This window comes from Mytilus californianus, unplaced genomic scaffold (assembly GCF_021869535.1).
Source record: "Mytilus californianus isolate M0D057914Y unplaced genomic scaffold, xbMytCali1.0.p SCAF_3, whole genome shotgun sequence".
Taxonomy (NCBI): domain Eukaryota; kingdom Metazoa; phylum Mollusca; class Bivalvia; order Mytilida; family Mytilidae; genus Mytilus; species Mytilus californianus.
The window spans coordinates 5,434,546-5,459,302 of record NW_026262679.1 but is presented as its reverse complement, the minus strand read 5'-3'; the positions used below and the strand labels follow the sequence as shown (position 1 = coordinate 5,459,302).

The 24,757-nt window shown below is 32.2% G+C and overlaps 1 protein-coding gene across 3 annotated transcripts in view; it reads left to right on the top strand.

The window, feature by feature from the left end:
* The first annotated feature begins 17,435 nt into the window (after positions 1-17,435).
* Positions 17,436-24,757, top strand: part of LOC127733873 (coiled-coil domain-containing protein 125-like) — a 30,982-nt gene continuing 23,660 nt past the window's right edge. For all 3 annotated transcript variants that reach the window (XR_007997225.1, XR_007997226.1, XM_052243319.1), the window contains exons 1-3: positions 17,436-17,825; positions 23,500-23,558; positions 24,377-24,463. Coding sequence is in view for 1 of the 3 variants with exons in the window: in XM_052243319.1 (XP_052099279.1) it covers positions 17,495-17,825; positions 23,500-23,558; positions 24,377-24,463 (477 nt within the window). In the remaining 2 variants the exon portion in view is untranslated. The remainder of the gene's footprint in view (positions 17,826-23,499; positions 23,559-24,376; positions 24,464-24,757) is intronic.

The following is a 24,757-nucleotide window of genomic DNA, read 5'->3' as shown; positions in this document are numbered from 1 at the left end:
AAGTGAGATGGCTTGCAAGCAAGGACAGGGCAATTAAAGCTGTGCAAAATAATTTTCCATTAGTTGTTAGTCATTTGGAGCATAATTATGAGGCTGGTAATAGAGCAGATGATGCTAATAAATCTAAAGGGTATCACAATGACTTGACTTCTTTTAAATTTGTCAAAGTTCTTCACTTCCTGTTAGATGTCTTGCCTATTCTTACTAAACTGTCTAGGTGTTTTCAAAAGAACGAAATCCTGATTTTTCAAGCCAATGATCTCATTGAATCTACAGTAATGGAACTTATTGCTTTAAAAACTGTACCAGGTAAAAATATGAATGAATTTGGAACAATGTATGATGTTGACAGTCATGAGTACAAAGGCGTTAAATTGAGAAATTTTTCAATTGTAAAATTTCCTACACAGATGACCAGGATATCATAAATTTCCTTACAGACACTATATCTTACATTAATAAGAGATTTGAAAATTTGAAGCAGGAACCACTCTGCTTATTTAGAATCTTTGACATAAGTAAATGGCCATTTGATGTTCAGCAGCTAGCTTTGCATGCATGGTCTATGTGAGATCAGAACACTTATGTCTGAATATCTAAATGAACACTTTACTGAGGTTGAAATTGACGAAATCCTTGGACAGTTTGCTGATTTAAAAGTAAAATGTAGGCATCTGAAAAGTGAAAATGTTGTTCAAGTCATGTCTAGCTACATATTACAAGAATCAGTTAAGGACACAGCATTTGCTAAGCTGGTTGAGTGCATAATGTCAATTTCTGTAAGCACAGCTAGTTGTGAAAGGGGGTTCTCACATATGAAAACTGTTAAAACGAACTTGAGAAGTATAATGACACAGTCTCACCTAAAGAACCAGCTTCTTGTTATGAATGAAGGTCCAGAGTTATCACAATTTAAACCAGAGGCCAGTATTGAGCACTGGCTGTTGTCGAGTGAAACTACCAGGCATGTCAATCATCACAAATTGCCTGGACCAAGGTCAAAGGACAGAAATCAAAACTTGAACATTCAGGATGAAAATGACAATGCTGTCTTTGATGTCGAATTCCAAAAAGATGCCTGAAGATCCTTGTTATAATTAAAAAATAAAACATAACTTCATTTGATTTATTTTATTAAATAGTGTATAATGCCCTTTCAAAACATGACACCCAGCCTGTATTATGCAGCACACTCTGATTTGAAAGGGATATTCGGGCTAGCAGGTTAGTTTTGATGGGCTAGCAGTTCTTGGAACAGGGCTAGTAAAATCCAGCTGCCAATAAGTCCTGGGCTAGTTAGCTGTAATAAAATTTTTTAACCCCTGAATAGATGTCGGTACCGTAGTTTATAGAATATCAGTTGACAATGGTATTTTAAATGCGTTTACAAATCCTTATATTATCTTACATTCTCGACGTCCAACATTACAACGAGAAAATAAACCCAAGAAACCAAGTGGAGGTCTTGCAACTTTTATTAAAAAAAAAATTCATATGTATCCAATTAGTTGATAAATCAGTCAAAGTTATGTTATGGTTCAAAAACACAAAGTTTTTTTTAAATTATCTAAAGATCTATATTTGTGTTGTTTTTTTTTTTGTTTTTTTTTCTCTCGGAAATGTTCTTCTTACGCATTAGAGACAAATTGTGATAACATACTTTTGAGATACTAGAGAGGGATGTTTCAAAATATATCAATTGGGAGATATTCTCATAATGGGAGATTTAAATGTGTACATTAATCAACAATATGAAAATAAGAAGTTGTGGTATAATTGCCAACGAGACAACTCTCCACAAGAGACCAAATGACACAGAAATTAACAACTATAGGTCACCGTACGGCCTTCGACAATGAGCAAAACCCATACCGCATAGTTAGCTATAAAAATCCCGAAAGGACAAATGAAAAACAATTCAAATCCTGGGACAGTGGTGCAGCAGAACAACACAAGAACTGTACAAAACGATAAACAAACAACACATATGATCGACAGCAACAAACAACAGCCACTGAATTACAGGCTCCTGACTTGGGACAGGCACATATAGAATGTGGCGGGGTTAAACATGTTAGCGGGCGCCCAACCTACCCTAACCTGGGACAGTGGTGTAACAGTACAACATAAGAACAAACTATAAAAAATCAGTTGAAAAAGGCTTTGTTTTTTTCTACATTGGCTAGAGGTATAGGGGGAGGGTTGAGATCTCAAAAAACATGTTTAACCCCGCCGCATTTTTGCGCCTGTCCCAAGTCAGGAGCCTCTGGCCTTTGTTAGTCTTGTATCATTTTTACTTTTAGTTTCTTGTGTATAATTTGGAGTTTAGGGGCCAGCTGAAGGACGCCTCCGGGTGCGGGAGTTTCTCGCTGCATTGAAGACCCATTGGTGGCCTCCGGCTGTTGTCTGCTCTATGGTCGGGTTGTTGTCTCTTTGACACATTCCCCATTTCCATTCTCAATTTTATTTTTCACAGAGTTTGTCTTTAGTACCGTGTGGAGACAGTAGAGTGCCTCCCCGTGCTTCAGGTTTATGCTCTTATAATATACTAGATTATGGAGTGTGTGTCCGAGCGAGAACTTCTCTATGTTCATTACTTTAGGAATATTTATCAAAAAGTAGTATTTCACATTCAGCCCCATTCTTCTATTTAGTCAGACGTCAGTCGCTACCCTGATATACCCTATCTTTTGTTTTATTTTTCGGGTAATTTAAGACGGATAGCGTTTAACGTCTTTAGCCGAACAGTTTTATTATATTCACATAATTCAATTTATTGTGTGCTGGTTCATATTCTGGACGCTAGTCTTTGCTCCTTTCTAATAAAATCCACAAAAAAAAAATATGAAGCTTAGAAATGGAAAAATATTAAATACTAAACTCGTTCAAAGGGTATCTACACGTCTCAATCTTCAAAATCGCTTATCTAAAAATACTACCATCGCTAACATTTTTGACAATAAAAATCGTGGTTACCCTTCTATCGATAAGTGTCATGCCAAAAAATGACTTACATGTCCCCGTCTTTCCACCAACAATACGGTAAGGTCTACATTTAATGGTCGCACATTTTCTTTAAATTTTGAAACTGATGTAACTTGAAAAACAAACAGTATTATTTATTTACTCACATGAAACAAACCGGGATGCGATATTCAGTACGTAGGTGTAACTGGACGATATTTATCTAAACGCACGCAAGAACACCTGTATCGTTTTAAAGACCCAATAAATTCAAAAGTATCATTTATCAACATCTTAAAAAGCACAATCATCCTATTAAATATTTAACAGTTCAACCTTTAGAAGTAGTAAATAAGCAGCCTGGTGAATCTCATTCAAAGTTTGTACGATCACGGAAAATAATTGAATTAAATTGGATTAAAAATTACAGACAGTCTACCCTCTCGGTCTTAATGATAATATCATGGGAATTGGTAATATACCAAGAACCGATTCTGTTAACATTTTGGATATAGTTTCTAAAACTGTTCGTAAAAACCGTTCTCATGGGCGTAGAAAAAATCGCAATCAAAGAAAATTTCGGACCAACCATACAAATATTTCGGACCTAATTTCTATTTCAAAAAACAACGGCAGACATTATCTATTAACCAAGCTCAGTTCTTTACCTATAAATAAATTAAATAAAATTTTAGAGGATTGCAACACAATTTCATATTGCAGTCCTAAGTATGAAATCGTTCAAATAATATTGGCATATTGTTATTCTAAACTGTTTCCCAAAATTGATCGCCCTGAAGATCATAAAATACATTTTATTAAAATAAAGTATGTCAATAAAGGTTTTGATTTTGTAAATATTGCCGGTATTTTTAACGACCATTCTGTTAAAGAACAAATTCCTGGATATTTTGATAATACTGAACTCCCTCTTATTTGTTATATTTACAAGAAATCTACTCGAAAATTTGTGTTTAATTATAGCCAAGTCTGTAAAGATGTAAATATCAGTGAAAATACACCTCCGTCATGTAATTGTAGTAGTTCCGAATACACTTATGGCCCTAGCCTGGCATCCTGACCCAATCTAATACTTCGTCGTGCAGTGAGCCAGGACCCCAGGCTAGTATGGCCCCATTTCCCATGTTATACTAGTAACAGGAGACCTTAACATCGTTCGCGACCGAGAGTTAAAATCATTCCTCAGTAAAGGACCTAAATATCGTCCCCCGTCAATTATTAATTGGAATGAGTGTCGTAATATCATCCACGACTCACTTCGTGCTTACTGTTTGAAATGGATAAAACGGGAAAAAGCTGACAAAAAATCTTTGGACTCTTTTTTTAATTCAGTAATGAAGATAGTTGATAAACGTATACAACATTTTAAAGAACATTTTACTCTTAACAACAACCATAAAAATCCTATTTCTCGTATCAAACATAAAGTAAAAGAACTAGCCAAGGAATTTGTTTTTGTCCCGGCTGATAAAAGCTGCTAATAATATCATTATGGTTTGACGTAAATTTTACATTGAGGTTCTGCAAAAGGAAATCACGAATTCATTAACATTCCATCTGACTTCATTTTCAGAAAACGATATCTGTAACAAACATAAACTATTAGCTACTTCTTTACAAGCAGAACCAAATACAATGAAAGTCCCAACTATGCACTGGCTTCCGAAGCTACACAAATCACCTTACAAATATAGATTTATTTCGTCTTCAAGTCATTGTTCCACTACTAAATTGTCTATTCTACTTACTAGTACACTTGGTACAATCTAAAACCTGATAATAAATTGTTCAAATAAGGCCTTTGAAAATAGTGGAATTAACTACTTTTGGAGTGTCAAAAACTCGTTGGAAGTACTTGATAAATTGCATGCATATATTGGTGATTTTGAATCTGTTCAAAGTTTTGATTTTTCTACCCTATATACCACTTTGCCTCATATTCTTATTAAGAAAAAATTCACACACCTAATTAAATGGGTATTTAAAAAGCTTAATACAAAAATTTATGATAAAAGAGATGATTTTTCATTTCCTATCGTTAGTTATCCATTTTTAGATGGTGACGTTCCCTTGTCACCATCTGATGGTGTTTATATATCTCGACTTGTACGATTCGCTCGTATATGTAACAACGTATTAGATTTTAGCGAGAGAAATTTATGTATTACTGAAAAATTATTAAACCAGGGTTTTCGATATCATAAACTATTCAAAACATTTACTAAATTTTATCATCGGTATAAGGACATCATTCGTAAATATAACTCAACATGCAGACATCTTATACGTTCGGGTATTTCACATCCAATCTTTTATGGTAATATTCTTTACAAAGCACAAAAATGTCAGTATTCACCTCAAAAGCTAACAAAACCTTTAAACAGACTTATTAAGAAGGGATATAGTTACGATACTGTTGTCAGATCATTAAAAATTGCATATTTTGGCTTTAATATTGATTCACTTGTAGGGTCTTTGCATCGGAATTAAACATATTTATTCTAAAACCAGTTGTTGGCACGACACGGGTTATGTTCTTCTCATATATTTTATGATGGTATAATACTAAACCCCTAACAGGAGAGATTGTGCCTGATATTCATATGATGAAGACATAATATTTCAATCAGTTTAATTGAGGTCTGGAGCTGGCATGTCAGTAACTGCTAGTAGTCTGTTGTTATTTATGTATTGTCATTTTGTTTATTTTCTTTTGTTTCCTATTCTGACATCGGACTCGGACTTCTCTTAAACTGAGTTTTACTGTGCGTACTGTTGAACGTTTGTTTTTTCTACATTGGCTTGAGGTATAGGGAGAGGGTTGAGATCTCAAAAAACATGTTTAACCCCGCTGCATTGTTGCGCCTGTCCCAAGTCAGGAGCCTCTGGCCTTTGTTTGTCTTGTATCATTTTTAATTTTAGTTTCTTGTGTATAATTTTGAGTTTAGTATGACGTCCATTATCACTTAACTAGTATACATATTTGTTTGGGGGCCAGCTGAAGGACGCCTCCGGATGCGGGAGTTTCTCGCTGCATTTAAGACCCATTTGTGGCCTTCGGCTGTTGTCTGCTCTATGGTCGGGTTGTTGTCTCTTTGACACATTCCCCATTTCCATTCTCAATTTTAACTCATCAGATGGATACAAACGGAAATACATATAACAAAAGCACAGAGTGGACGTGACAGGGTACTTATATATCCTCCCAACAACAAAAAAACAACACTAAGTACAGATCTGAGAGTACTCGAAGTTACCGACAGCCAGTTCAAAGCCAAAAAGACTATATATATACTAGTCAACAAAAGAAACGATACAAGGCAATGTATTTTCCTTATATAATGAAATTGGATACACTGTACCAAGGTAAATAATTGCCCAATTGGTCTCATATTTACAGAGTGTTATTTCCTTATCAAAACCATAGATTAAAGGCAAATATTCGATTTTTTTTTCAATTTTTGTTATTTTTATTTCAAAAATCGTATTTTCACCCAAAAATTCAAAAATCGATATTAGAACTTAAAACTTTAAACTTAAACATGATCTGCTTAAAATTTTGAATGCCTTTGCAGATATTTGAATACTTAATTCTCATCTTCGAGATTAAGTGCCGACTTTTGTCATCATTTTCCGCAAAATAAATTTGACCCCTATGCGCAATAAAACGGTATTTTCTCACTTTCCAACTTGGTCAGATTCTTTTAATCATATGCATTTGTTTTGCAAGGGAATGTTTTTCATTGAATAATTTAACAGTTTTTCCTATTTATTATATTTCATGATAAATTGGACTCCAAACTTGTGTATCGTTACTTTTATTGACGTATAGTAAATGACTCGGATCATGATCTTGACCATTTTTTACCACTTAAATATGTATCAGATAACATTCAAACATGTCGTAATACTGAATATATCAAAATACAAATAATATGACTGATGCATTGATGCTCAGCTTAAGTGGGGCTTTAGTAGGGAGAATTAAATATAATATCTATAATGGATCTTAAATTGACGATTATTGCATTTGTTATGCAAACCTTTTACCAAATATTGTGATTTTTAATGTTGGTTAATGAATTCATCCCGATACTCTCAGATCACTGTCCTTATTTCAATTTTCTGAGAGGTATTCACAAAATTGTTTAAAAAAAATGTTACCAATATTTAGTGAACTGAGACCATACAAACTACTTTCAAGTCAAAATTATAAAATTTAGATTTAGAAAATATAATTTAGCCACTATGGTTTCCATAGATTAAATGAAACTATTATAAATGAAAAAAAGTTATGAATTTTCGTCCTTCTTGATTAGTGCTCCAACAAAAAGTACAATTGACAGAAAAATTTCTAATAGATCCAACTTTCAGGAAAAGAGAAAGAAAAAAAAATGTGGTATGATAATGAATGTGAAGTCAAATACAGACATGTAAAAAACAATTCACAAGAACTTTAAGTAATAAACCCTGGGACAAGAAATTGAGAATAAAGATTGCTTTAAATAAAACAAATTAACAAGAAAGAAACACAGATGATTTAAATGTATATTTTGAAACGAATTTTAGAGTCTGAGGACAGAAACCAAGCAGAATTTTGGAAGTATGTAAGCCATCTACAAGAAGAAGATGCAATGAACCCAGTTGTAACATATCCCCTAAAGAATGGTTAAAATGAGGAGGTACAGAAAGTAGTAGAGAAACTAAAGTATGAAAAGGCCAGTGGGACTGACGAAATATTAAACGAAATGTTAAAAATATCCTGTAATTTTGATACAAAGGTGTTTGTGTGTTTTTCAGTGCCATATTAAAATCTGAAATCTGTCCTGATTAATGGAGAGAAAACTTTATTAAACCAGACTTCAAAGGAGGGTGATTGAATGACCCATCTTACTAAATAGGAGTTGCATTACCTAGTTGTTTTGGGATTTTTTTCTATAATATTATCAATCAGATTAGATAAATCCCTGGAAGAAAATGATACTGTATGAAATGAACATATTAGATTCAAGAAACATTGAAGAACAAGTGATCCTATTTTAACATTATCTTATATAGTTGTCTAAATCATTGTATGTATACATATATTTAGGGAAGGCTTTTGATACAGTCAATAGAGAAGCATTGTTATATAAACTATCTCATCATAAATTATGAGGTTGTTTTTTCAATATTTTGAAAAATATGGACAATGAAATCATGTATTCGATTAAATTTACGACAAATCTGATCCCACTTCAACTAACAACATGAAATTATATTGTCTTATGTATGCAGATGATATTGTTTTGATTTCAGAATCTTCCAAAATTGTTTAAATAAATTGTCAAATAATTTTGATACATAGAATTTTCAGTAAATCAATTTGATGTAGAAAAATCTAAGCTTACGATATTCAATAAATTTAGAAGGCTATTAAGAAGGATGATTTTATGTACAAAGAAAATGTTCTAGAAATTGGTTACGGCTATAAATATCTTTGAGTGTTTTTAAAACCTTCTGAAAGCTTTACTAAAGGGAATGAATATTTATTTAAAAAGGCTAGAATAGCTTTATTTTGCTTTTACAAAACATTATATTCAGACAAACTGAATAAATTACCAATTGTCAAATTATTTGATTCTTGTGTTAAACCTTTACTTCTTTATTGCAGTGAAATTCTGTGTTTAGCTACTCTGTTGAAAGACAATGTAACTATGAAGTTTGAAATATTTGTTATTCCAACCGGTAAAAGTACAAATTAAATTTCCTGAATAAATTTCAGGAGTTCATAAAACTGAATCATATTTGGCAGTTCTTAGGTATGGGTATTAGGTATGATTCCAGGTTCAGTAGATGCTGGGTATTGGGTTTGATTCCAGGTTCAGTAGATGCTGGGTATTAGGTATGATTCCAGGTTCAGTAGATGCTGGTAATCAAGTTGGGTATGATTCCAGGTTCAGTAGATGCTGGGTATTAGGTATGATTCCAGGTTCAGTAGATGCTGGGTATTGGGTATGATTCCAGGTTCAGTAGATGCTGGGTATTGGGTATGATTCCAGGTTCAGTAGATGCTGGGTATTAGGTATGATTCCAGGTTCAGTAGATGCTGGGTATTGGGTATGAATCCAGGTTCAGTAGATGCTGGGTATTGGGTATGATTCCAGGTTCAGTAGATGCTGGGTATTAGGTATGATTCCAGGTTCAGTAGATGCTGGGTATTAGGTATGATTCCAGGTTCAGTAGATGCTGGTAATTGGGTATGAATCCAGGTTCAGTAGATGCTGGGTATTAGGTATGAATCCAGGTTCAGTAGATGCTGGGTATTAGGTATGATTCCAGGTTCAGTAGATGCAGGGTATTAGGTATGAATCCAGGTTCAGTAGATGCTGGGTATTAGGTATGAATCCAGGGTCAGTAGATGCTGGTAATTGGGTATGATTCCAGGTTCAGTAGATGCTGGTAATTGGGTATGATTCCAGGTTCAGTAGATGCTGGTAATTGGGTATGATTCCAGGTTCAGTAGATGCTGGGTATTGGGTATGATTCCAGGTTCAGTAGATGCTGGGTATTGGGTATGATTCCAGGTTCAGTAGATGCTGGGTATTGGGTATGATTCTACAGGCGCGTAGCTACGTTTACGTCAAAACGCCCGGGCGTACACATGAATTTAGGAGAAAAAAATAATTAATCTAAACAAATAAAAAAAAGCTTAAACCACACGAGCCTTCATATTCTTTCTTCAATAATAAATTTTAAAATTCACGAAATTTACTTTTTAATGAAATAGTTTCACCTTACATATTCGTTCATTTTCCGTCAAAGTCTGAATCTACTGTGAATTCTACTCAGTTTCCTATTGTTTAAAGTAATTCATTCGATATGTGATTTGCATTTTTGACGAGCCTGCGACATTAATGTCGGGAAAACGAGACCGTGGCTTAGCGTTCCTAGATTCCATCGGTGTCGTCAACATTTAGGTTCAGTCTGTTGTTAAAGTTATTTTTGGTTTTATCAATAACTTTGTCAAACATTCATGGAATTTTACGGAAGTTAGACGGAAGCTTTTTATGACCAAATTTAAGACAGTATTCAGAGCAAAATTTTATGAATATTTCTTTTGATTTTTGTCTCGCCTTGACGGAGTCAAAAAGTGAGACATAGGTATGTTGTTTCCTGCGTCGTTGTCGGCGGCGGCGTCAACAATGTATAAGTTTGTTATTAGGTCACTTTATGAGGAACCACTAGTGGTAGGCAAATAATATTTAGTATGCAGTTGTATTATCATTGACACATCTCATTTCCATGGCGATTGTTTGGTCCCGCCCCCTCAGTCATGGTCTATTGACTTTGAAACTTTTGCTTGGTTTACATGCATTAGTTTGTAATAAGTTTGTTTATGGGAAACCACTAGTGTTATGTCAACGATATTTAACTACTAGGGGGTGTTTAACGACCTTGACTTCAATGAGGGTCTTGCACGGTCGACTAAATGGACTTGTCGTTTGTTGATGTGGTTCATAAGTGTTTCTCGTTTCTCGTTTTTTATATAGATTAGACCGTTGGTTTTCCCGTTTGAATGGTTTTACACTAGTAATTTTTGGGGCCCTTTATAGCTTGCTGTTCGGTGTGAGCCAAGGCTCCGTGTTGAAGACCGTTCTTTGACCTATAATGGTTTACTTTTATAAATTTTGACTCGGTTGGAGAGTTGTCTCATTGGCACTCATACCACATCTTCTTATATCTATTAATTTTTGTTTACAGTTAATATTTAGATGCCGTACAAGGTTAAAGTTTTTTCAGAAATCAATTACTTTGTCAAACCTTCATGAAATTTTACCTAAGTTGGACACAAACTTTTTATGATCAAAAGTCAGTATCCAGAGCATAATGAAAAAATATATTTTTTTATTTTCCGTATTTAACTAATAAAAGGACTTTGTTGTTTTGTAGTTAATAAGAAGATACATTTTGAGGTTAAAGTTTATTACAAATCAATTACTTTGTCAAACTTTCATGGAATTTTATGAACATTTGGCAGAAGCTTTTTAAAAGAGATAATTTTGAAATTATTTTTTTTATTTTTTTATTTTTCAGTATTTTACTGACTTATTTTTTTTTTATAATTAACAGACGGTCTGTTTTTACATGATGAATTTGTAAACCTTCATAGATTGTTATGAACCTTGGAAATAAGCTTATCTTAAAGATAAAGTTTTTCTTTTCTTAAATCATGTATTTCACTTATCAATAGATAACTTTTTATAGTCACACTGACAGAAGTAATCCCAGGCGAGACACAGGGTTCCACGGAACTCTTTACGAATTTTATATTTCACCTGAAAATCTATGAAAATTATTTATTTCATGTGTCTATTAACAGAATTTGCGCATAAAAATGGGTGAAAATTTAGATGAAGTCGAAATAATTAAAAGAACAACATTGAAATGGAGACTTGCTTTTTTTATTATCTTGATTTGGCTATTTGTAGATCCCACATCTCCTTTTACACATATTTTAAGTAACTGGTTTGGACATTTTTCTCTAAGACAAATGATCATTGGATTCAAAATCAACACAATGAATAAATTAAACTTAAAAAAAAATAAACTAGACTCTAAATATTTAGCTATGGATGAGTTTTTAATGACAGAAATGGTATCTCTTTCTCGATAACGCGAGTATCTGGGGCTTCACCCCATCAACCCCCTACTAGGAGGTTCTCTGCCCTGGACCCGCTTTGGTCCCTCAGACACCTCGCCGAGTATCGGGCGTACACTTACAAATGGCCTAGCTACGCCACTGTTCTAGGTTCAGTAGATGCTATTAACCTTTGTGTTGGTTTTGCCATCATCGTAGGGAATTCAAATCCAGATAGTTTAATATATAAAATTTCTCTAATTCTTCGTCAATTTATCCCTTTCTGCACCCATTGTATAAAAAAAATTTAATTAACGTGTGGTTCGTTTGATCTCAGTTCTTCATTGGTTAAAATCCGATTATGACGTCGAATTTTCTTGCTTTCCTCTGAATTTCCTATTGTGAAGGCATGAAAAAAGGCGACCATGCCTGATGACGTCACATAGAAAGAACACATCTTTTTGCAGATCATTCAAAAAGAAGGAATAAGTTTGCCTGCATATTGTTTGAAAATCATTAGAGAAACAGATTCCACCACCAAATCTCGTGTAATACGATATTTATCCACTCTCGACAGTTAAATTTGAAAAATTAACTGTCTCGAGTGGATAAATATCGTATCACACTCGATGCAGTAGTAGAATCTATATGTATATATATCAAGTGTTAATAATAAATCAGATTTTCTATGGAAAATGTATGTACCAAGTCAGGAACAGACCGTTGTTTTCCTGCGTTCCGTTGGTTGATATAGGCGAGCGTTTGATTTTGTCAGGTTTTATAGACCTCTCCCTTTTTTAATTTACCTTGGAGTTCGGCCAATCTAATTAATATATAGATCTCTGATTTCCTTATGGTAAGCGAGTAACGATCGATTTAAATTTTAATCAGATTAGAGTTCGGTATTTTTGTTTTTTCTGATTGATATAGAATGAAAAGTAGAACAGTTCATAATGATTATTTGTCTAAAAATTTATATAACCCTTTGTTCACAACAGTTCCAAACACTTCAATAATATTAATTTGACCTGCAAAACTTTCCAAATGTCTATAATATAACTTTCTGAGTACGTCGATTTTTGACACTTGTGCTGCTATTCTTCAGTCTTCCTATGCATCACTAAGTATCTTTCTTCTCTGTTAGAATCCTAAAAAAAGATAAAAAGTAGAAAATATGAAAATGTTAAAAAAAATATTTGGAATGAATTTTATTTGACTTTAATCATTATATTAATTTAAAACCAAGAGAAACATACGGACATTCGACCAAGAAGTGATTTAATATTCGTATTACTATGGTTTTAAATTGTATATTTATTTATTTCAAATGTGTCTTAATATTTCAAATGTCGAATTCGATTATTGATTTCAACTACATGTACTTACAAGACAGTGGCGGATCCTAGGGGGGGGGGGGGGGGTTCCGGGGGTTGGAACCCCCCTTTTTTTGACGATCAATGCTTTTGTATGGGGACATATGATTTGAACCCCCCCCCCCCTTTTTTTTAAATGGCTGGATCCGCCCCCGCAAGAAGAAGCAATTATCGCTATTTCCGAAGTTTGGCCGGAGGATATTAATCCGATTAATGTTATATAATATTGGACAATCATAATGATATATGTTTTATAAGGAACACTTTATGTATATGTAAGAGAATGATATTCCCTTTCTTCAGCGAGTACTTATCATGAAGTAAGGGATTATCATTCTCTTACAAACTTAGAATATTGTAAAGTGCTCAAGGCTCAAATGATCTATTAAAGAATTAGTTTCATTGTCAGTGCAATGTTTATAATTGATGCATGGCTTCCTTTTTCGGCATGTCATTTATGGATTAGTTCTAGTGATGTGAGGACTTTCTTATCATTTGGGAAATATTTAAAAAAAAAATGCGTTATAGATATTAGGTGACACAACAGTAGAAAGAAAAGGTAGGAATTATATGTTCCTGATTGTGAGTATGAATGTAAATCATGTAATATTTCAGTGAGGAATTATCCTTTTTTTTATTTACAGTTTAAATCAATTTAAAATACATTTGAGTTACAACTAAATTTGATTTCACAGCCAATAATTTGGTCCGGCTTTTTAAATCAAATACTGTTTCATTATGTCAGGGAAATGTTCAAAAATAATGCCTTTAAAAGTTTTTAATATGTTCAAAATTAAATTCCTGATTTTTTTATCGGAATACATGTATTGGAAATAACTATTCTCCCCAACCGCTGATCAAGTAATCAAAATTTTGGAAAGCTAAAGATTTAGGTTATTTTTTATCTCAAAGATTTTTTCTTTTTTTTTGCATTGCTTTGGTATTGTTTAATTTTATAGTAATTTGAAGTTATTAATATTTTCATAATAAATTCACGGTACCAATTTTACTGCACCAGTAAACTTCAACTTATTTTGAGATTTTTGTTTGTTTCACTATTCAACTTTTAGTCAGTTTCAATCACTGTGTGATAAATCCTTTCAATCTGATAAATGTGCTTCGGGGCAGTTGTAACTCATTTATAGAAACTCTTTGTTTTGGACTGTAAATAGACCCAAATAATAGGATAATCCCTTACTAAGAACATCTTTTACATTCATTCTTCACAATTAAGAGGCATCCAATCCTACAATTTCATTGGTCGAGAGTACTTTGCTATATTCTAAATAAAACTTATTGGAGTTCATATAGAATATTGTTTTGTATATGTGTACCGACGTTAAATAAAACTTATTGGAGTTCATATAGCGTATTGTTTTGTATGAAATTGTAGGATTGGATGCCTCTTAATTGTGAAGAATGAATGTAAATCATGTTCTTAGTAAGGGATTATCCTATTATTTGGGTCTATTTACAGTCCAAAACAAAGAGTTTCTATAAATGAGTTACAACTGCCCCGAAGCACATTTATCAGATTGAAAGGATTTATCACACAGTGATTGAAACTGACTAAAAGTTGAATAGTGAAACAAACAAAAATCTCAAAATAAGTTGAAGTTTACTGGTGCAGTAAAATTGGTACCGTGAATTTTATTATGAAAATATTAATAACTTCAAATTACTATAAAATTAAACAATACCAAAGCAATGCAAAAAAAAAAGAAAAAATCTTTGAGATCAAAAATAACCTAAATCTTTAGCTTTCCAAAATTTTGATTACTTGATCAGCGGTTGGGGAGAACAGTTATTTCCAATACATGTATTCCGATAAAAAAAATCAGGAATTTAATTTTGAACATATTAAAAACTTTTAAAGGCATTATTTTTGAACATTTCCCTGACATAATGAAACAGTATTTGATTTAAAAAGCCGGACCAAATTATTGGCTGTGAAATAAAATTTAGTTGTGACTCAAATGTATTTTAAATTGATTTAAACTGTAAATAAAAAAAGGATAATTCCTCACTGAAATATTACATGTTTACATTCATACTCACAATCAGGAAACATACAATTCCTACCTTTTCTTTCTACTGTTGTGTCACCTAATATCTATAACGCATTTTTTTTAAATATTTCAAAAAATGATAAGAAAGTCCTCACATCACTAGAACTAATCCATAAATGACATGCCGAAAAAGGAAGTCATGCATCAATTATAAACATTGCACTGACAATGAAACTAATTCTTGAATAGATCATTTGAGCCTTGAGCACTTTACAATATTCTAAGTTTGTAAGAAAATGATAATCCCTTACTTCATGATAAGTACTCGCTAACGCTCGTACTTATTCATGAAGAAAGGGATTATCATTCTCTTACATATACTTAAAGTCGGTACACATATACAAAACAATATGCTATCTGAACTCCAATAAGTTTTACCTAAAGTCGGTACACATATACAAAACAATATGCTATATGAACTATGAACTCCAATAAGAGGGATAAGATATCAAAGGGGTAGTAAAAACATTAGTCGACGAAAAAACAGACAATACCATGACCAAAAAGAAAAAAAAAACAAAAAAAATAAAAACAATAGACACAGAAAACTAAAGAATACGAATCCACCACCAAAAAAAAAAGGGGGGGGGGTGAACTCATGTGATCCGGAAGGGTAAGCAGTTCCTGCTCCACTAGTGGCACCTGTCGTGTTGCTACTGGTGACTCAGTGAAAATTCGGGGATACATGACAGACGGTGATGTCACTATCGAGGAAAAGAGGACGAGATTGTGACTACGAGAAGATTAGTGGTCATAGCAATTAAATCAAGTCATCGATCAGAAGTAGCTCAGTAAATACATTTTCTAGTCCCCTACTCCTCATATAATATTAAACTGGTCCACTGATGTCTTGACTCGAGTCTCATCTTAGAATAGAATATCACAAGAGAGTTTTAATTTTTAAGTGTACAAATAATAATCCACTTCCATATTTATGTGTCCCATCTTTACTACATGTGCTTATTGTACAGAATATTCCGTGAAGTTGCAGCCTGAGGTCGTCAAAAACTTGAAACTTCTCCGAGACTCCACTAAAATTTAGTGAAGAAACATTCCATCATGATATCGGTACCGTCTGGGACTATTATACTCAATAATATATTAGTCCTACTTTATTGTGGAATTCTTTTCAACCCGTAGTCCAAAAAAGTGTAGAAAATATATATTGATAATTTCAAAGAAAAGAATACAGCATATACAAAAAACAATCAAGAAAATCATCGAACTATTTTATTTCACAAACTTTATATGGTAGAGGGCAACATATAGTCTTGATTGATAGACCATGGCGTTTTCCGCGGGGAAAAAAGCACCTTTAATGTTATAAGGACAATATGTTACAGCCTTCATATCAAACGTACCTTATTAAATCAGACCAAGGCTTAAATGGAGTATCACATAAGATCAGTATTACATATATAAGTAATATCAAAGTGACAATTCTAAGTGAAAGGAATATATTGTACTGTATAGATGAATTTTATATGGGTGATGGTACTAATAACAGTAAGTCAAAACTAAGTCTTTGTAAATATTCATATACGTTCTAATAATTCATAAATTTATCCTTCGGGAGTGCTCCTTAGATATGAGGAACCTACCAGTAAACAGTATGAGGGTCTGGATGGGGTTTACAGAATAGATAATAGTAGGCCAACACTACAGAAAATAGGTCCAAAAAATAAAGAGTAGAGAAAAATAGGCAAAATAAATAAAGAATAGAGAAAAATAAAGAATATAGAATAATGGGGTGCTAAAATATAAAGAATAAAGAATAATTGGCAAAATTTATAAATAATAACGAAAAATGGCTTTAAACTGAAACAAGTTAACTAACCGGCAGAGTTGAAGGTCCCCCATCTATACCCTCTGTTCAAAATGATTAAGGTAAATAGGTAAAAAAAATCAGAGACGAGTGACTGTGTTGTCTATACAATATGCCACCATAAAATTAAAATTAAAAAGAATCGGAATAGAATAAGATATGACATACTACACCCATTAAATAAAGTAAATCGAAATAATCAAATCAACTCTAATTTAAATCCTCCAAACAACACAAGACAACCACTGACAAGTCTCCTGGCTTTAGGGAAAGGGACGGAGTATAAATAGTTTTTTGTTCTCGCAACCCCCCCCCCCCCCCTTTTTTTCATTTTTTGAAGACCGTTTTTGTTGTCGTTCACTTAATATTAAAAAAGGTCTTGGGTCATACCTAGAATATATTCATTCGCCAATTTTTTAGCAAGAACATTCTATTTTAAACAATCATTTATTTTCCTAAGCAGGGCATTTGAATGAAATTCATTAATGAAATGTGTTTTATAGACTTGAAAACCAAGAAGTGACCGTAAATATAATACTTTTTTTTGGCGCACTTAAGTTTACTTAATGAGTTCCTAGGCACTTCCGGTTAACACGCAAACATGAGAAATGGATTTTAAATTATGTCTGTTTTAAGTGACGATGACAGTGATTTTAAAGAAAATGGTGACTTGGGACTAGGCTTAGGTTTAAAACCAGGAGGTCTTAGGTTGAATTTTTATGACAATAATAACTGTCAGGGGATTCCATCGAAAAAATCAACACCGTTATATACGCCGGTTGCTCAAAATAAATATCGCACCTTACCTTTTCTGAAAGCGAAAAAATCAGATATCAAAACAAAACAAACTGAAACTGCAGAAGAAACTCCAGTTTTGCATCATACACAGTCATCATGTGAACTTGAAATTCAAAGTGAAGGTTGCTGCAGTCGTGTGATGAACAAATCCCCAGGTATAGGATATTATATATATATCATAATTTATGTACTCATAATGTAGGTTCAAACGCTTAATGCCTGCTTAGGATTTCTTAAATATGAGACAGGTGCTGCTGCATGATGCTCTCCTGGTGGTTATTGGGTGTATTAAGTGGATTTATCATGTCTGTTTACTTGTCATAATATTTTTTGGCAATCAGATACACAAATTTGCAAGAAATCATATGCTTCTTTATCATTGATTATGATGTTTTACAAAAAATCCAGAAAAAATCAAAATCAAAAGATGTTTGCTTTTCACCATGTTGTTGAAAGTTTTTAAGGGACATCAGTCAGGGAAATAACTCTATAGGGTTATTACAGAAAAATAACATACATTTGTTATTGTGGACTTAAAAATCAAAGAACTGTGATAACATATATATGTTACATGTTTCAAAGGGACAATATACATCACTAGTTTAGTTAAAATGCATACAAGTTCTATTGATATTACTATTGTCTTTATGTATACTTAACTATAGGAAGATATAACAGTTCATAGTTCGCCAATTTTGCATAGTACACCTATATGTTATTACAGAAAAAATATGCCTGTAATAACTAAAGGGTGTTATCACAGCTTCTCTATATCACTCCAAAGCATTTTCTCAGACATACATCATGCTTAATTACAATATATTTTAATTTATTGTAAGAAATAATGACCAGAGCATGTAATGAGGTTCTGCGCAAGCTTCCCAGTAATTCCCAAGTGTCTCATATAATAGGTTACATTCCTTTAATAACTAAGCTATGTTATTACAGCTAATTTTATCCCTTAAAAGCCTTGTCTCATTGATTTACCATGGTTAATCAAAAATGTATTAATATAATTAAAGAATTAATTATCAAGGCTATGCATTTAGTTTCTGCGCAAAGTCTCAAGAGTTCCCTAGAGCCCATTATAAATTAAAATATTTTTTATTTATTTTACAAATAACAAACATATGTTATTGCAGATTTGGAAAATTTAAGGAATAAAGAGTAGACAACTCATGAAAGTATTTGTAATAACACACACAAGTTATTTTCTGTAATAACCCTATAGAGTAATACAGTGTATCTCTGACTGTATATAGAACCAAAACTAAGATGAAAGTTTGACAGAAAGATTTATTATAGGTTTATTGGTTATATTCTGTAGACCATACTATAGAGCTTCTTTAGAAAAAGTGATCACTGAGTCAAATCTGATTTATACTGTTACCTTAAGGGGGGAAAAAGAATTCCCTTTCAAGCTTGAGCAAAGGAAAAACTAATCATGCTAATAGAGTGAAACTTTAAATACATTGTAGAAAAAAATGATACACAAGACAAGATCTAAAAATAGTTTAGTATTGTTGAAATACATGTAGTTTGTTGACTCTCTATAGGAGTTATTGCTCTTAAATTACTATTGTTTTTACGGCTTTGCCAATTATCTTGATTACTGTAATAGATACATTTTGTAGAATAAGATAGAAATTTGAATAGCAAAAATGGTCAGGAAGATAAGATCTACAAATAAGTCATTGTCAGTTAATTCTTTTTAGGCGTTATCAGGGCCTAATCTAGGATTTTGGAGAGGGTCAACTTCTTGGAGAAGTGAAATTCCTTTAAAGTTTTGGTTACTAGTAGGTTGTGTTTTTGTGCTTATCATTAAGGAAATTGTTTTATATTTGCAATAAAAAATATACTTCAGTGTTTTTAAATGATATGGTATATACATGTATATTGAAAAAATTCCTAACCTAAAATTCCTTATAAAAAAGTTTAGACAATATAGTTGTTATTTATTTATTAGGCATATCATTTATACTGTCAACTTGAATTAAATTTCAATAAAATTTGTTGCTAGTTCAATGTAGTACAATGTAGTATATCATACATTAATCTTGTGTGCATCTGCATCTATTTATTTTTAAACATCTAGAAAAATATGACTCCCAGTTTATCTGATGACTTGGCAATTTCATTTTTATCACCAATTCTTCTCATGATTTTGTTTAAACATTATTGAATGTCCAGGACATCATGTCAGTTGTATTTCTTGTGAATGGTTGTAGACCTATACATGAAGCTCTATACATGTATACATCTGTCAATCACCTATAAATTAACTGATTAAGAGCTAATTTTTATTATTTCAGTTATAAAAGATATCTCTCTTATTTATGAGTTGGTCATGAAAACAAAACACACTGCTAAACACAAGCTGACCCGGCGTATGTTTGCAATGGAATTATCCATCCGACATCTGTTTTTTTTTTTCTTTTTACATTTCAATTTTCATCAATGAATAGCAAAACATTGACATTGCAATTTCTTTTCAAATTTGAATGTGAGGGTATATTTGAAAATGTAGTACATACATGACATATATGAGATTCTGTATATGATAAATGTATAGATCTGTAGATAATTGAGTTACATAGATAAGTTATATATTATTGATAATTGAGTTACATAGATAAGTTATATATTATTGCTGTTGAGTATTTATAAATTAAACACTATGAACATGATGAATAGAGACTTTAATTTGCAAAATGAATTAATCTCAGATTTTACATTTTATAAACAAGAGCTGTTTCATATGATTTACTATCACTATCATACTTTTCTTTACTGGACACAATCATAATCCCTGTTCCTCTGTTTATGTGTATTTCATAAGGATATTTGATTCCATCATCTTTTGATAGTATTATCCTACTGGTTTGAACATCTGGTGATATTACATGTATTAGTAAGAATTTGTTGTTTTCTTGGGAAACAAAATAAACAAAACCATACATGTCTACAGTAATTCCCTGAGGATTGTCAATGTCATAGTGCTCAAATGTCCACAGAACATCTCCAGTACTTTTGTAGCAATACACTTTGTCTTCATGATAAATAGTACCATAGATATTTCCATTGAATAAAGAATTAAGATGTGCCCTGACTCCATCTAAGATTGTTTGAGACTTATCGTTCAGATAAACTAAGGTACTTTTCTCCATACTGCTGATGATCATCTTCTTACCATCACTTGCTGCAGCACAACATTTATGACAAAGTTTAATTGTTTCCATAATTTCATTTTTTTCCACATCCACCAGTGCTGTCTCATTTTCTATTTGTAATGTGAAAGCTACTGTATTATTTCTGACAAAGCAAACATGAAATGAGGAACCTTTGAATGTTGCTACTGTTCTTAGAAAGGTCCCATCGTTGCTGAAAAGCAGCAGACAACTTTCTTTGTAATCGCAATCAAGAATTAATTATTTACCATCAGGTAGTATTCTGCAGGCTGATATCTCTATAGACTTCTTCTTTGGCATTGCCAGGGTTCCAAATCTCATTGGTTTAATTTGTTCAATTCCAGGAACATTTGGAACAACACACTGTGCTTGATCTTCTCTGCTAGTGGTCGTATCTAATGAGGCCATTTGCTGTCTTTAACATCTGAAATTTAATGAATGATACACATGTAGGTAACAGCGATTACAAAAAATATTAAATCAAGCCAATAACCATGTAAAGTCCAAGACAAAATACACTTATATGCAGTAATGCATTCAAACTTTCTGATTACATTTGCCAATTTCTTTATTTGAATATAGCCAAGCAGAGGTATTAAGGTAGACAGATGGGTCTAATTAAAAACATGAAAAACAACTGATATTTTATTACTTTGCCAAAATGTAGTTTTTATTATGCTATTTTCAAAAATATGATAAATTTATTATAAAAAGTGGGGGTCAGGAAGCATTTTTTCAAGCTACAGGTCTTCAAAATTGTCAAAATTTGTAAAAATTATACATGGGGGAAAACACTTTTGTATGCGGTGCTCTCCCCAGGGCCATATAGCACTGGTATTGTGGTGTTATCAGAAAAGATTTTTTATGTTTTTGGGGAAACAGTTCTATTTCCAAATAAAAATAAGAATTGAGATCATGGTTATAGTTTTCTTGCTACAAAACAAAATAGGTAAATTAACTGTACATGCACATTCCCTATAAAATTGTGAATAACGTTATCTGAGTTATCTCCCCATATATGGCTCAGACAAAACAAAGAATACTCTGTAATTGTAAAAACAGTTGTAATATTAAAATAAATCTCATGATTTTCTTCGTTTCTGTCTTGATTTATAACAAACATTTCTAAAATTGTCTTTTTATAAATTTTGAAATTATGAAGAAACTGAGGTTTCAACTCCCTCGGGCAAAGTTGACCTTAAGATGGATTTGGCTATTGTTTAGGTACTTTTATTTTTAAGACATAACATAATTCATGTTACAGAGACTATCATAAATAAAAGTTTTCAGTTTGTATTTGGACAATTTTTTACCAATTTTGCTTCTCATCTTGAAAACTGTAAAAGACAAAAATTAAAAATCAGGGTTTGATAAATATAGAGATTTGTATGAATTTGATGATAAGTAATACAAAGACTAACTGTACAAACATGTTTCTAAATAGAAATCTAAATGTGAAGTAGTTGATACAACTATTTTTAGATGTAAAATATTTGAAACCGTACTCTTAAATCATGGATAAAACATCAGTTGTCTTCAATAACATGAGTTAGTATAATGACATATACTTGTGCATGCATTTTATCCATAAATTTTGTTTAAAAGAAACCTAAATTTAGAGAAGGGAAGCAATGTCACATTCATGTGATTTGTAAGTTGATCTTAGATTTAAACTATACCAGTTATAACCTATTAAAACTGTTACAGCATCATGAGTTAATTCTTTCTATGCAAGTGATCAATTTTTAGCTCATATGGCCCAAAAGGCCGAAGTGAGCTATTGTGATCATTTCATGTCCCTTGTTGTAGTCCTTTTGTCTGTTAACTTTAAAAAAAATCTTCTTCTCTGAAACTGTAGAACAATTCGAACCTAACTTGACCACAATCAATCTCAGTGTATCAGTCTAACGATCCTGTCTTCCATCTATCATGACAGCCAAAGCAAAAATAGACCAAAATTCTCAGCATACTAGGTATAGTAGTTGTTGCCCTTAAATAATCATTTTTGTGGGATTTTGGATTTTATCTTGAAAACTATAATATATGAAGAAAAACTGTAAAAAGCAAAAAGGATTTACAGGACAAGATCTACAAATAAGTTACCAAGGCTGAAATCATCAAGCAACTCTTTAAAGGAGTTATTGGCAATAAGTCTATTATTGTGATTATGAAGGAGGCTTTTTCCTTTCTAAATTCTATTGAACTTAGCTCTTTTTCAAGTTTCTGTATAAATTTATTTAATTGCAACTAAGCAATTGGTTGCAAATTTAATCTGATTACAAAAGAAAGGTTTGTTGATAGTATAAGCAGGTGCAGTGAAATGAGAATAGTTTACCTTGAAACTTCCAAACATAAAAGTATTAATATTCATATGAAAAATTCTATTTTGATGAAATTTTAGGATTTTAATTCTCAATATGAACATGGCTTCATGGGTTGTTAAACTTCGATAATATGTTCTGAAAAGAGAGTTTGAAATGCATTTATTATGAGGTGTTACAATTAAAAAAATGTTTAATATATGATATGAATGATCGATAACGGTTTAATATCCTGATACTTAATACATAACAGATAATTAATGTTTTATCCTTTGCCTACCATAGCAGTTATTAATTGTTATATTATTTTTTATTTTCAGATTTGTTAAAAAAGATCGGAAAAGAAGAAATAGAAAGAAAACTAAAAACAGCTGAAGAAGTTTGTTAATTGACAAATTTTTATAAGAATGGATTACAGACTACACCGACTACCAACACCTGTCTGAAAAAATAGGTGTTCCAAAACAAACAACAATGAAATAGTCTAACTTGGTACAGGATTGAAATGTGACCACACCGACTACCAACACCTGTCTGATAAAATAGGTGTTCCAAAACAAACAACAATGAAAAAGCCTAACTTGGTACAGGATTAAAATGTGACCACACCGACTACCAACACCTGTCTGAAAAAATAGGTGTTCCAAACAACACTGAAAAAGCCTAACTTGGTACATGATTAAAATGTGACCACACCGACTACCAACACCTGTCTGGACCAAAAATATAGGTGTTTCAAATGACAACAATGAAAAACACATTTTTCAGATAGCCTGACTTGGTACAGGATAAAAATGTGTTAACAGGCCACACCTACAACCGACACCTGACTCCTCTAAAGAATGGGATTAAACTAGGTTTATTTGCTCAAAAACCTTATATGCCTATCTTGGCCATGTGTTTTAAAAGTAAAATACAGAATATATAGGTCAGCATTAAATAACCTTATTCTTTTGATTCACTGATCTCGTTCAAATTCTATACCAAGTTCTTGCATGTATTTTAGTTACAGTAAAATTTAAAATCATTAAGATGTCCATGCAGGTGTTAGAAGGGGTCTGTTTCAAATCAACAGTAGGTCATTTTATCAGTCTTAATAAACTAACATCTGAGGCTCCCTGCACAAAGTTCATTTTATCTAAAAAAACAAATTCTCTTTACAGATACAAGATTGAGGTATTTTATATATATTTTCAGGAAGTTGAAGAACTAAAATGTGAAATAGAAGTTTATCAGAAAAGACTGGATGCCAAATATAAAGCAATAGCAATATTAAGAGAACAGGTATATTCAGTACAAAATGCTGGTATGAGATACAGTTACACAGTTTTGTTGTATCACAACACTTTTTTAATGAAATTCTGACATGTTTAATGATCTTCAGTCCTTTTCACATTCACACAGATATTATAGGACAAATTACTAACTGATGCACAATTCAGCATATTAAACTTGAAATCAAAATTTTATATATAATATTTATAGGGGAAAGAATTTATTTACTTTGAAAAATCATTTTTTAATTGTAGTCAAAGAGTGAAGTTATCTTTTTTCATTAATAAATGTTGCTCAACTTTC